The sequence below is a fragment of the Plecotus auritus genome (assembly GCF_963455305.1).
Source record: "Plecotus auritus genome assembly, chromosome: 5".
In the NCBI taxonomy this organism is placed as follows: domain Eukaryota; kingdom Metazoa; phylum Chordata; class Mammalia; order Chiroptera; family Vespertilionidae; genus Plecotus; species Plecotus auritus.
Genome location: NC_137776.1, coordinates 53,704,527 through 53,719,851, shown reverse-complemented (window position 1 = coordinate 53,719,851; position 15,325 = coordinate 53,704,527). Strand labels below are relative to the sequence as shown.

Here is a 15,325-nt window from a genome sequence, read left to right as displayed (position 1 = left end):
CAAATGCAATACCTTTAAGAATATGTTCTTACAGATTATTTCTGGTATTTTAATTTAATGAAACAATTAAGCATATCTAATCAAGTCCTGGGTGTTCTACATGTGCCGTGGAGTCAGAAGTTTGAGGAGATTCACTTAGGCAGCCAAGAATCAGTGAAAACAAATCTAAGTGCCACAGAGGTGACAAGATGGGAAAGGTAACTCTTCCTGTGTGGTAATGCAGCTTTTCCTATCACAGAGAATTGAGTAGATGTTAGGCAATTACACACTTGAATTCCTTAGCAAATCAGATCTTTACAGATAGAAAGATGCTTCTGTTTGCAAATAAGAATTAACACAAATGGTAATAGCAACCCCTCAAAATAACATCCCAATAGTGGACATCTGGAAACATGAAAACAGCTGAACCAATACCTTTATAAAGAAATGCCAAGGAAGAAAAAAATTGCAGATCATGTCAAGAAATAAAACCTAATAAAGGGGAATGTACACCTTTGCAAGAAAATAGATTTAAGTTCTGAAATATTCCAAAAGTACAATGCAGTAGTTTTTTTAATGCATTTCAGGGACCCTTTGAAATACATTTTAATATACACTTGCTACTGTGTTGTTTCCTCTACTTGAGGGCAAAGACCAGTCTTCTATTCATTTTTCAGTACATTCAGAGTAATCCAGTTTGGGATTTGGGGTCAATAATTAATATTCTAATTTAAATGTCGGACCTTTTCTATGAAGTTGAGAGATCGATGTCTGATGTCACCAGAGCATTTTAACTGTGTCATGATTGAACCATTGTTAAGATCGAAAAGCATGGTAATGATTACAATTAGTGATGTGTATGAATAGATTTTAAAATTAAAGGATCAAAAAAGCTTCTGTATTTAAAACTTTTTTTGAATAATTCCTTACAAAGCTTTGACATGTATTCCTGTGTTACCCCTCAGAATACATTTTTGCTAATATTCAGAGAAAATGTCTCTTTCTAAATGCTTTTTTAAGAAGGAAACAAAAGGTGGTTGTAGAACAGTCAGAAGTGAAATACTGATACAGGGTTTACTGATGGATGGAATTAATTAGAGAAGAAATATAAATAGCAGCAGAACAGTTATGGGTAGATGAGACAGTTGTCCACAGGAGCTGTAATGAGGAAGGTATTGCTTTGGGCACAAGTGGTATCTCCTTTGAGGGCGAGGTTATTGTCTCAGTGCCCACGGGCCAGCTCCTGCCAGCACTGCCCTTTGCTCCTTGTCTCACTGCGATCACACCAACCCGACTGATTGCTTCATATCAAGGGCTCATTCTTGGAATGCTCTGTAGGGTAACCGTGTTCCTAATCTCTGTAGCACAATGCTGCACATCTTCATTTCCCAGTACGTGCTTTTGCTGGACTCCCAAAGACAGGGTGGTCATTTCAAGGACAGTGTGTTTGCTGACTTAGGTGGCAATGGCTACCACGAAGGTGTTATCATCTCTGAACAAGGGTGAATTTATTCCAACATCAGAGCCGCCCATCACGAACCAAGTCTAAAGATAGCTTTCATTGATGGGCATCTGTAACCTTTGGTCTTTTTCACATTGCGCTGGCTAATAGCTCTGACAACTCTAGCTCTCACATTAGGAGGTAAAGAGATCCAATTAAGAGTCTTGTGTGCATTTAAAACCTGTCATTTTGATGCCTTCATTTTCCTCCCTGTGACTTCTCTAAAGAGAAAAATAAATGGAAGTGATTGGACCTACGAACACTTACTGACTATGGGGACCTGATGCGATATAATAGTTTCTTTGTTATGAACTGTAAAAGTTAGAATTGTGGCCTCTGCCCACGCAACGTCTCTTATTTGCTGCGTTGTGTTTCTAGATGACGAAGAACGGCACCGTGGAGTCTGAAGAAGCTAGCACTCTTACAGTGGATGACATTTCTGATGATGATATTGATTTAGACAACACAGAGGTAGACGAATACTTCTTCCTACAACCCCTGCCAACAAAAAAACGAAGAGCACTGCTGCGGGCGTCCGGAGTGAAAAAGATTGATGTGGAAGAAAAGCACGAGCTGCGAGCCATCCGCCTGTCGCGAGAGGACTGTGGCTGTGACTGCCGCGTGTTCTGTGATCCAGAAACCTGTACCTGTAGCCTGGCAGGCATTAAGTGTCAGGTAAGGATTTGCATCTCGGGGAATCCAAAGACAGGGGATAACACACCACCCCCTAAAGAGGCAATCATGTTCCCTGTAATGAAGTTTCCCGAGAGTGGAAGAAAACATTGGGTGAGGCAAGACACCGGACTCAAGAAAAAAAGAAATCCTCATTCAGGGACATTTATGGGCACACATAATATGCTCATACATCTCAGATATAATGTGAAAGGCAACCCAAGCTGTAGCTGAGTTAACTGACATTACTTGCTCTTGGATCCGTTTATTATACTAGTTTATTTTGGCTTTTTACAAGCATTCAGGCAGATCGTCACTTCCCTAACATTTGAGTTTCTATTTTCGGATCCGTCCAGGGGTTTGAAGCGATGATTGGTGAGAGGTGGTATAGACTAGCGGAAAAATTACTAGACTCACACAGAGAAAACTGAGCCCTACTCCTGGCTCTGCTGTTGCCAGCTCCGTGAAATTGGCAGGTCAGGTCAACTTTCTGGGCTCAGTCTCCCCATTTCTAAAGTGAAAGGGCTGAACTTGATCAGGTGTTGGCAAACTCTATACCTCACAGGCCCGATCTGGACTGTCGCCTGTTTTTTGTAAATAAAGTTTTATGGACGCATAGTTTGTGTGTTGTTTGCGACAGCTATCACCCTTCTACAGCAGAGCCAACTCGTTGCCACAGAGACCTATGACCGACAAAGCCTAAAATATTTCCTCTCTGACCCTTTACCAAAAAAAGTTTGCCAACCTCTGGATTAGATGATTCTCAGGTCCCCATTCATCTATAATAGCACGGGTGCTCCATGATTAGTTGGGTGTCATTATTTTAGGCAGAAACTTGGCTTTTTTAATAAGGAGAGCCCCTCAGACAGGCAGAAGGAGAGAACAGTTCTCATCAGCTGAACAGTTGTTTGAGTTAGATTCACAGAAAAGGGATTAATGAGTAAGAAAACAGCTGTCGATTCTGGTTCTGACATCTGCTACTAATTTTTATTGGGCCCAGATGACGGCATGAGAGTCTGCCTTCTCCCCTGCTGCGTACGAAATTCTCCACATTTGGATAAGGTGCCAACAGGTTCTCTCTGGTGGCCTGTGCTCTGGTCTGCATATGGGTTAATTGGAGGAATCTGGGACAACTAGCAAATATCTTAGGAGTATCCTTGGATTGCCCAGAATTCCACGTATCACTTATTCAAGCATTCAGTCCAACAACACTTGCCAAAACCCACTACGCTATCCACAGAATCCAATCACTTGAATAATTTTAAGATACTGATTAAATGAGCATCCCCTTTACTTGAGGAACTTGTAGTCTACTGGAGTGGAGTGGGGAAGGAGGGAGCGAGGACCTCAGCACATGGGTCCACCAGTCAAAGTCATGAATGTACCTATCCATCGCAGCCCTTCATTCGGCATGCATGCACCTAGTACAGAGGCAAACCAATGAGAACACATGATCAGGCTACACAATATATTTAGTGGTGTCAATCTGGACACCTTGGACAGAGAAGTTCATCTTATAATAAGCCAAGAAAAAAAGAGATGACTAATATGGGAAATGTCATAAAATTTAGATTAAAAATAGCAGGTGGAGATGAGGGTGGTAAGTTTGTTTAAAATTGGACGCATGAGCTGGCATGCATCAGGAAAGAGGTCTTGGGGAAAGGACAGAAACATTTTTAGAAATGGAGCAAAGTGAATGGGATGAAGAGAAGGAAAAAAAAAAGAATGGAGGAAGAAGTAGAGAAAGCACAGGAGGGGTCAGCAAACTCAAAATATGCAGTATATTTTTAGTATAATACTATAACTCACTTTTATTTTAAATATAGGTTTTAAAACTGGGTTGACTCTTATGTTTTACGCCTCCATTTCCCTTTTCATTTCTGTTTGCAATTTGATTGTCATTTGGTCGAGCCAAAGTGGAATTAAGTAATCCCAGACTCAGAGGGGTTGCTGGAAGGTACTGGACTTTTATTTGGTTTGTAAGAGTTCCATGGGGCTAATCTGTGTCCTTCCTTCCAAGGTGGATCGGATGTCTTTCCCGTGTGGCTGCACTAAAGAAGGATGTAGCAACACAGCAGGTAGAATTGAATTTAATCCTATCCGTGTCCGGACTCACTTTTTGCACACAATAATGAAACTTGAACTGGAGAAAAACCGAGAGCAGCAGATCCCCACACTGAACGGCTGCCATGGTGAGATAAGTGCTCACAGTAGTTCCATGGGCCCTGTCGCTCACTCCGTAGAATATTCTATCACAGACAATTTTGAGATTGAAACCGACCCCCAGGCTGCAGTACTGCACTTGCAGTCCGCTGAGGAATTAGATTGCCAAGGAGAGGAGGAGGAAGAGGAGGAGGAGGAAGAGGAGGAGGATGGGAGCAGCTTCTGCAGCGGTGTCACCGATTCCAGCACGCAGAGCTTGGCACCCAGTGAGTCAGATGAGGAGGAGGAAGAGGAAGAGGAGGAAGAGGAAGAGGAGGAGGATGAGAAAGGAGACAGTTTCATGGAAGGTTTGGGTACCCATGCTGAAGTTGTCCCTCTTCCTTCCGTCCTGTGTTACTCTGATGGCACCGCCGTGCACGAAAGCCACGCGAAAAATGCTTCTTTTTATGCCAACTCTTCAACTCTGTATTACCAAATAGATAGCCACGTTCCAGGAACTCCTAACCAGATCTCTGAGAACTATGCTGAAAGAGATACTGTCAAAAATGGTACCCTCTCGCTGGTGCCTTACACCATGACCCCAGAGCAGTTCGCTGACTATGCCCGACACGCAGAAGAGGCCTACAGCACCTCCCACTACCCAGCTGCCAACCCCTCTGTCATCGTTTGCTGCTCGTCCTCGGAAAATGACAGCGGTGTGGCCTGCAGTAGCTTATATCCCGAACACAGGTCCAATCATCCTCAAATGGAATTTCACTCATACTTGAAAGGCCCCTCCCAGGAGGGGTTTGTCTCTACATTGAATGGCAGTCACATTTCAGAGCATTCTGCTGAAAATCCTTTGAGCCTTGCAGAAAAGAGCAGACTGCACGAAGAGTGCATCAAATCACCCGTGGTTGAGACCGTCCCTGTCTAGTAGCCTAAGTTATTCTAGGACCAAGTCTTCTATTTAAAGCACTGTATTTAATTGGATTTCCTGGGCTCGTGGTTGTTTAAACTGAGGACCAAGAAAACTTGGACTGTGATGAATCTTCCAGACTGTACTTTGTTTTCCCTTTCTAGCTGTGTGTCTGTGGCATTGCACAAATACAGTCTCTGTGAGGATTTTAAACGATTTCAGACTGTTTTGATAGAAAATGCTAATTTTAAAAAAGCATAGTTCACAATTGCCTACCTGTCAAACTGTGTGAAACCTGCCAAGTTGTGTAGACCAGAGCTCCAAGTTTTGGATTTTCGGGCCTGTGCAAAATTGTTAACTAAGACTGGGAAAGAATAAGATTTAGAGTCCTACTTTTCGATATTATCTGAAGATGATGGTGACTTTTTAATGTAAAAGTAATTATTGTAAGAAAAAGATTTAATTGTTCCATGTGTATTTTATTTATGGTAGTTAGAAGTCATGTTTTGATGAAAATGAGCAGCAGCATGTTCTTTTAAGCTGAAGATGCATAGTTAGTACCACCGAGCATGCCCACATGGATTGCATCTGGAATCCATTCATGTTTTTATGATCATAACTGATCAAATTTGCAAATACTTTCTTAAGGGTGAAATAGGCCTATTTTTGCTATTTTGGACAAATAAATGAGTCTATATGTGCAGGTCCTTACACAGTTTTCTCTCAATTTAAGAGTTAGGACAATCCTTTGGGGAGGGTCTAGTTCATTGCCCTCCCTCAATTGACTCCAGAGATGGAGGTAGAAGGAATTGCCTTTCTTTTTTAAACAGCATCATCTTGGTTCTTACCTTGGACAGCACTTTTAAACTCTACTCCCCTACATCAAAATGCACTTTAGTGCCCCTTCATGGTAACTTGTGAGGGGTGGGGACTGAGAACTCTTTGAGATGACAAATTTTAAAACAATTTTTTAAATCTGTAACTATGATAAGGTTCATATACTTAATATAGAGGAATCATCCAATGGTACTCTATGAAGGAAAAATGACCTGTTTTCCTTCGCCACTCAGAAGACCTAACTCTGTAAAAGCAGAAGAGGCTGAGGAACATGGAAGAGACACATCCTCAGCAACCAGCCTTTTCTACAGCGAGATCAATCCATCTCTACAGAATGAGTGTATGATGAGATTTCCACTTAGTGACTAGCTGATTGAAGGGGGGGCCTCTACCCAAATACTCAACTAGGCCTTACTTTCTGCAGCATTTTGATTTATCTTGCCTGGGACATTTAACAGAACAGTCCAGAAAGCATTGAATACTTTCTAATTACCTCACGTTCTCTTGTTAAAGGGGACAGTTAGAAATAAAACAAGCACTCCCCACCTTTAGATTATCTACACATGGCTCGTCGGAGGACTTCTAAGATCCCGTTTTCTGTAAATTAATTTAGGTAACTAAATAGTGTGTTTTACCTTTTTTTTTTTTCTCAATACACTATGACTATGCTAAATCTGTTTCATATTTTGGACCTATTGTTATATCATTTCACAGTTTCTGCCTCTTTGAAATGTGGACATGCCTTGCTATTCAGTGACTGCATCGCTACTTATTTTTTCTGTCTTTTAGACGTGAATGTTTAGAAATATGGACTTAAATAGATTGTAGATCTCAGTTCCTTAAAAAATACCATCTTACTTCATTGAACTTGGAAATGTTTGATCTAAAGTCCTCCAATGGAAACGTTTCTACTAAAACTTGACTTGGGGAAAATGCGTTTACTTGCAGCTCTCTACTGTGCAGTTGGTTCCTGTCCCTTCTCTACCCACCAATGGGTCAAATTTATAACCATTAATATTAACGTTAAAGGATGTTTGGGCTTATCCTTTATGGAGGTAAAGTAAGGAAGGCAGGGATATTCCTTTTGAATGATAAGCCCCTTGGTAATCTGATTGAGGTTTTGCTTGATCAGTAGCATATAGGATATGTCTACAAAGTTACAGTTTTTAGTGCTTGATCTTCAACTAACCCCCCGCCCCCGCTACCAATACAATGCAAAGAGCACAGACCCAAAGAGATACTGACGAAAGGCTATTCTTTATTCAAGCACGTGAAAGCATCCTGTGTGCCATATTTGCTGGACCGTTGCAAGTCCTTGCCGTATTTACGTGGGAAGCATTCAGCTTATTCTTGGAACACAGTATGGCAGAGTGGGGAAGAGGTAACTCTGGCTGGGGCAGAGTTGCAGGGTATAAAATGTCAGTCCACTTCCTGAAAGGATAGATATTTAATTCAGTTCAGCTTCATTTTTCCCAAGAAGGCTGATGCCTACTTGGTTATGTTTCATTGGTCTCTGTTTTGTAGCTTCATTTCCAAAAGGATGCTTCACCTAGAACAAGCAAACAAACAAACAAAAACCCCAGAGCTTATTTCCCTATCTGTCCAATTGGGGATAAAGTAACTGCTATACAGAAGGATTAGCCTTCCAACCATTCCAAGTTTTTATATACATAACCTAACCCCTAAACATCTCCCACAAGCTACCTACACAGATCACCTATTAAAACACCTCTCTCTCTCTCTCTCTCTCTCTCTCTCACACACACACACACACACACACACACACACACAGATATATGCCACACACTGGAGAAAAGTAGATTTTAGGCAATGGCCAATGAGTACTGAATTTTCCCTACCCTAGAATCTGGTTGGGTTTTATGATCTAAAAATGTGGTTTGGAAAAAAAGTATAATTTTTAAAGCTATAGTTTGAAAAGATTGATTCAAAGTTGCAAATAATGTTATTGATGGAATCATTTCATTGTTACTTCCTTTCCCAGAAAAGCTGAGAGAGCACAGTGTTCCATCTGACTTTTTTCCCCATTAATAGCCCTTCTATTCAACAAATACTGCCCACATACCAGGAAAGCTTTTTAAAATGGGGATCAAGCTAGACACAGACATTGGTGATACTTAAGATCATTATACCAAGCCACGTTAACCAGACCAGCAGCTCTTTCATTGCTCCCATAGCATTATCTAACCAAATTACAGTCTTTTTTGACACACAGCTCTTTAGTCCTTCACTGTCAACGGCAAAGCTTCCTGCTTTGGCCCCTGTTGTTTTAGCACCAGCCCTCTACCTCTTATTGGAGTTTAATTCCCAGTTAGAATCCAGGCCAAACTGATTAGCAAGTCAAGTGACTTGGAGCAGCTTTCATTTTCTTTGACATTCTGGGTTTCCTTTGAGAAAAGAAGTCAATGAAAGAGATTCATTTAAGGTCTCCCCCATCTCTTGAACATTGATTATTAAGACATAAGTAAAATCTGTTTGTCTCATGTCTTTTGGTTAATTGAATAATGTAGTTACTTTTCAAAAGGCATTCTTTTCTTTGTGATAAAACTATATTTTTTCCTATTGTGCCAGCCACATATAAAATGTGAAATTAATACTTATTAAAGTGATAAAATCTTCACAACCATATATAACTCAGCAATAGCCACATCCCCCTCCAAACACACACACAACTATGAGTTACAGATACACAGGCCACAAATTAATCAAGAAGCAAAGAGATTATAAGCGATTATGTTCTTTAAAATTTTACACTCAGCTGACTACTGGGCAAAAATCCGATTTGGTTACCATTAAGCAGAAGAACATATGATATATCTCTGGTTCTTTGATTAAAGTTCTGATATTTTTGTACAGGTTTATATAACCCTTTGGTTGTGATATTTAGAATTTATTAGGTAACAATTCTTTCTTTCAACAAATATTTATTGAACATCTACTGTGTTAGAGGTGGTAAAAAACAGGGGGGAAACCACTACAATTTCTAAGGGTTATGATGATAAAGAGTGGTATGAAATAAGCAATACTTAAAATCTTTTTAATTTGTGATTTTATAAAGTGATAGACAGTGGGACATCAATTCTTGTCTAGTTATATGCAAACTGCAGCTAAAAGGAAACTTATTTTCTAAATTAATGAGACTTCCTGTATCCTCCTCCTTTCCTCTTATCTGACATTTATGAATTAAATCTGGACCCAGCGAGAATAACTGAATCAAATGAAAAAGACATTTTTCAGCTAATTGCTTTTTCAGTGTGAGACCCATATAAGTGATGCTAAATTTATACCAGCAAGCTCCTACTAGATGATTTCAAAGGCGGGTTGACTCATGCATAAGGCAGGAAGCATTTCAGGAAACCTTTGAAACAGCAATGGGAACGCAATCACGCTTCTGTTTATAAACAGCCTATCAAAATAGCAAAGCACTAGTTCCAAGTTTCAAAGGCACTGCCTTGCAGCCCCTAGAAAACAGACAGGTCATTCTGCCCTCTCACCTTCGCTGGGGTTACAAACCATCAAATCAGCAGGTGGAAAATTGACATCCGCAGAAGGCGACAGGGGACCGCCTATTTAAAAGGTGCCACAAAGCCTTCCATTTCTCCAAACATGACTTAATCTTTCTCTTTCAAATGGCATCTGCTCCTTCTCTCTCACAGAGTTTAGAGCGTCATTATTGTAGTCCGTGTATAAAATACCAAACTGAAATGGGGAGTACTGGCGTGCTTTCAAAGGCAAGATTTTACTGTCACTTGAAACTGGAACTCTCAATAGATCCTGACCACAACCAGAGCCAAAAGTTTAAAGCCTTAATCACTACTCCTGGTTCTAACACAAATTATGACTTCTGATTACATTATTCTTTCTGAGATCTATTAACGTGAGCGAGGGAAACTTAAATGCCTAAGCCAAATGCTCCAGCTTTGCACAAATAGCACATCTCATCAGATATGTTATGTAGCATTGAGTAATTTAATTGACTAAATTTAACTGAATAATCTGCCTTTTGAAACCTCGCTAGAATTATGGAAGTGTCAGGGTGGGGTGAGGATGGAATATAAACTTAATAAGTGATAGTGTCTCCTTGAAACCATCAGCAGAGATGAAAAACTATAATGTCACTACAGTAGGAAAAAGTAGATTCATAAATGGCAGCCCAGATTCTAGAAGGGCAATCACAGCGTGGAGACTCAACAGCCCTGGTGGTGCTCCGTCTGCTGCCCACCGTACGTACCAATTACATCTTACTATCCAAAAATCATCTGATGCTTTAAAAAATAAAAACAGCTGTAACATGCTAAAGAAACTATTTTTGAGATTTAAACACATTTTATATTCAAATGACAGACTATTTGTCAGAAGTAGTATGGAAATAAATGGTAAATATGGAAATAAAGGAGCTCTTTAATATTTTACTTGCCAATCTGCATATTCGGTGTGACTCTTTAAAACTGCCACTTTTCTAAATTTTACTTTAACTCTTTTCCTATCTTTCAACCTATTCCCCCTTCCTAACCAATGCAGGTCTTTTGTTTTGTTTTTCTTGTCAGAAATTCAAACTCAAAAGCTTGATATGCGCTGGGTGTTACCCGGTGAGCAGTCCTGGGATTAGTCTAACTGTACTGTCTGGATAGTAAATGTCATGTCTTGAACTCTGTATCCTGACAGTGGTGACTCAGAATGATGGGAAGCAGGACATCTATACAGATTCAAAGCCTAAACGAGTTCATTTTCTGCATGCAGTTTCTGTAATCTAATTAACATGTGGCCTGGAATTTCAGTAAATACAGGTGCTTGTTACATTCATGGAAAATGAGATAATTTCAAGGACTTAAATCATGTTGTTGACTACTTTCACTTGTGATAAATATATCACTCTACAGGGTAATTTTTTTAATTTGATACTTTACATTTATAATTCAAGAAAAGCCAGCTCTAGTGTGTCATTTTATTACATCTCATAAAAGTTTCTGGCAGAACTAAAGTTTTCAAAGGAATATGATAAGATTTATTTTGGACAATATTTGTATTCAACATGCCATTCCTTTCCTTGTGTTACTCATTACCACGGTGATAGTCAAGTCAGTTCAATAACTCACTTTTGTGATGTGTGAGGCCAGTTAAATATTTTTAAGATAATGTATATTGATTAGAAGGATTCAGGAGAAGACAAATTTAGAGTAGAAATTAGCCTTGCCTTTGTTTAAGTTAATTTATGTGACCTCATAGAATGGTTTCAGTTGTAATTTTGGAATGGCTTTTTGTTAGGTATCCCTTTCTTTTTCTCTTTTGCCTTTCTCCCAATATTTTTATCTGGATTGGGAGTATCTTAAAAGTTATTTATTAATGAATGTTTGAAAGAAAATTGAATTGGAAAATATCTCTTTAAAAATTATCTAGGAGTTTCTATCACCAGAGATTTTCATCAAGACTTAGTGCCACTCTAGGTAAAACCAGAAACCCCCTTCACAGAGGTCTAGTTTCCTTATTTAAAAAAAAAAAAGAGAGAGAGAGTTTAAAATTTCTAACTTTATAGCATAATTTATTCAATTTTGTTTGGCTCCTTTTATGTTGGCAACTAAGCTAGTCTCCTTAGCCATAAATAAAGCCAACCATCTTTAAAACAAATTCAAAGATCTATATATTACTTTGAAATTTTACTTAAATATGAAAGAGAAGAAAGAAGTAAAAAAAAAAAAAAAATCAAACAAAAAACCACCCAAATCTGAATTCTCCTATACAGGAAAACCTGAATATCTAAGTTGCTTGAAGTTAGTTTTTTTGTTTGTTTTTGGTTTGTTTGTTTGTTTTTTGTTTTGTTTTTAACTTATTTATTGTTGATCCTTGGGCGATTTAATAACACCAAAATGATATCTGAACTTGATAGACTTTAAATATTGGCAGTTGGCAAAGTCATTTCCTTTGTACCATAATCAAATAGGGTCCACTGTCAAAGTTCACTGTCTGAATCTTGATTCATTAGTGCTAGTCATGCCAAAGGGGTATCTCAAAATAGTTTAATCTTTTCAAAGATACTCACAATGGCCAACTGTGTGTGAACAATGGAAAAATTGAGGTTCTTCTATATTCTTTAAATTTTATAGTCTTAAGACTAGAAGAGATCTCCCGGGGTCATCTGGCTCATCCATCTTCTTCCAGGGAGGACTGTCACTCAGGCATGCACAACAGGAGAGATATCCATCTATTCTTCACATCTCTAGGGAAGGCGGTTTCCTTGGCAACACAATCCAGATCTCTTAGGTTTTTCTCACAATAAGAAAATATCTTGGCCAGTCGTTGTGAGCTAGGCACTTGGCAACAGTTGTGGTGATTTGGGCCATTGTACTGGGAGACTTAAAGAAAGTTGGGTTTATCCAGCCTTTGATAATTATTATATTTGATGATTCCACAAGTCTCCTAAGAAACTAGATTTTTTAAAATAAAAATGTGGGTATTGAAACAATTAGGTCAAAAATTATGACCTGCTCTGGACAAATAATGACTTTAGTTAGGTTTTTGGGTTGTTTTTTTTAGTTTTTTGGTGTTTTTTGTTTGTTTGTTTGTTTGTTTTGTTTTGTTTTATCATCACTGAGATGTCAGGAGACAATTTCAGGAAAAGTGACTGTTTCTGAGAAGTTACAATTACAAAAAATGAGCATTTTTCTACCTTCTTGCCTCTAAAAAAATACCTTCTCATTAAACTTTCTTTACCCTAAAATGAGAAGTGAGAATCTCATGGTTTTCCACTTCTGGGGAAGTTGGGACTAGCTGTGGAGAATCTGATGTGAAATAAAATTGCTCGGAAGAATTGCTCACCCTCCATTTGATCCCAGCCTTTGTTCCCATGTTATATAAACAATGGATGCTTGCCTTCCCAGGGATCAGCAAAATGATTTAAAAATTTATCATCCTGACAAAGCCTGAAAGCCAAGGGAGGAGTCTTGTAGGATGGTGATTTTTTTCTGATTACATCACTTGGCCCAATCACCCCCTGCAGCTAGCTTTCAGAATGTTGTTTCTGTTTTTCTGTTTGCTTAGTTGCTTCCAACTAGGAGTCAGAACTAGCCCACGATGAGGAGCACCCCAAAAAGTCTCCTTTCTCCATGGGATTTTTAAAATCTCCCCGACTCAGATGGTCTTGTGAAATGACAGCCATATCAGTGTGGTTGCTCCCCACAAACACCACGAGGGGAAATAACCCTTTTGCTTAAAAAAAAAAAAAAAAAAAGCTATAGAATCTTATGTAAAGAAGGTTGAATGATTTGGCCCATGTTTTAATTGACTTTAGGCACCTCTATGGAAATAAGTCTGAGGCGTAGTTTGTGAAACATGTTTCAAAAGTGTTTGATGTAAAATAAACGCTAGACATTTACAGTGCAGAAATAGTTTTTAAAAATTAAAAACCTGTAGCTGATGACTCTGTTCCTGAGAACCTCAGCCTTTATTGTGTCTTAGTAAAGTTGATCTGCTTTCATTTAGTTTATTGCATTTCTGCTATAATAATAGCCTCTTGAGGTAGAACTATTAATACATATGTACTGGTTAATGCCTGTTAATGCAGAAAATGGCACTTTGTTATTTCAATGTGTTTCCCTTAGTGTCACAGGGTATACCAATTTGATAGGAAAAGATCATTTGACATTGGTCAAAAATGCATTTTCCCCATTTAAAATATATTTGTATAATCCATTGCATAAACAGATGTCACCTTTTGCAGTATCTTGACCTTGATCATAGTCTTAGACATCAACTGTGTCTCCACTTTCCAGCTGCCATAGAAATTTGGTACATTTGCAGATTCTAGCAAAATCTAGTGAGCTGAATGAGATGGTGGATCAAATGATCTAGAGCACCCGGGCGTTATCCTTCAGTCTATGTAAACTGTTGGACATTGGGAATGGGCTTTACACAAGGGAAGTCTTTTGAGAGTATTTTGTTTTGTTTTTGTTAGTTTTCACTTCAGGGGAGGGGGAGTAATTTAAAAACTCAGTGAGATAAACTGTAACTTTTTTTTAACATTTGACTGGTTTTATCTTTTTGTTGATTTCTGTTATTATTTTTACTCAATTTAAATAGTAGTATAATCAAATGGGAAGGTCAGAAGGGGAGAAATCAAACTACAGTTCACACACACAATCACTATACTCTAAGATGTCATGTTATATGTCACAGTTTCTAGACTGATTTCTCTTGTGTATAAGTTATAACATCAAAGATGCCAAAGGGTATATAAAATAAGCTACAATATTATTCAACAGAACTTAACCTGGACCTTATGTTGTAATAATTTATTCATATTAGCTATAATCTTCTGTATTTATATTTTCAGTATTTATTATGAATGACATGGAAATTTGTGTATTTATTGTGGCTTTTTATGGCAATGTGTATATATATACATATATCACAAACAAGCATTTTTAAGTCTTATCCTTAAGTTTCTTTTATTAGTGGCACTTGTACTATGCTGTACTTTTTATTATATATTGTACAATATCTTGTCCATTTGTTTGCAGCAGAGTAAAACTGGTTTCTAAGTTGTATCTACTGTTGCATTTTATGTAAGCCCTTTGTTCTTACATTCTGAGCTGTCACACACATGCTCAAGAAAACCTCCCTCCCTCTGTGTACCAGAGACATTCTTGAAAAGTTGTGAGTGAATCCAGTTCCTGTGAAATGGTTCATTATATTATCATCTCAAAGATGTGTTAACTTTATGATGTTTGATCTCTAAGTGGAGGTGCTTAATAACATTTTTCTTCCTCAACTATTCAACTCCAAGAAATGATGTATACATAAATACAAGTGCAAGAGAGGAATCCCCCTATTCAATTAAATTGAGGATGATATTTTTACAAAGACAAATCCAACCCCTTTTAAGTTGCACCCTGTAATTCATCTGTTCAATAGTATTTGTGTTTTGCCTTACTTAAAGCAGGATCTGTGTGATTTGGCATTTAGAATACATGTGTACAGATAGAGACATGCATATGCCTATCTGCTTAGTAATGCTGACTGAAGGTAACCAAACTTACTTTTATTAGCAGTAGAATGAAGAAAAAAGAAAATGCATATTTACCAATCTATTATATGCAAATCACTGTCCTCAAACAACTTACATATTACATCTGGACACTGGATCTATATTTTTGACAGTTAAATAGTAATATGTGATTGTGTGATTATCCCAAAACTCAAATTTGATCATGTTGATCACTTACTTACAAACGCTTCTGTGGTGTTCTTTCCTTATTGCCAAT

The 15,325-nt window shown here is 38.3% G+C and overlaps 1 protein-coding gene across 3 annotated transcripts in view; it reads left to right on the top strand.

Annotated features, from left to right (window-relative positions):
* Positions 1-14,608, top strand: part of CSRNP3 (cysteine and serine rich nuclear protein 3) — a 201,669-nt gene extending 187,061 nt beyond the window's left edge. For all 3 annotated transcript variants that reach the window (XM_080667296.1, XM_080667297.1, XM_080667298.1), the window contains 2 exons: positions 1,859-2,155; positions 4,173-14,608. In XM_080667296.1, the coding sequence (XP_080523422.1) occupies positions 1,859-2,155; positions 4,173-5,231 (1,356 nt within the window). In that variant the 3' untranslated portion in view covers positions 5,232-14,608. The remainder of the gene's footprint in view (positions 1-1,858; positions 2,156-4,172) is intronic.
* Positions 14,609-15,325: the final 717 nt, after the last annotated feature.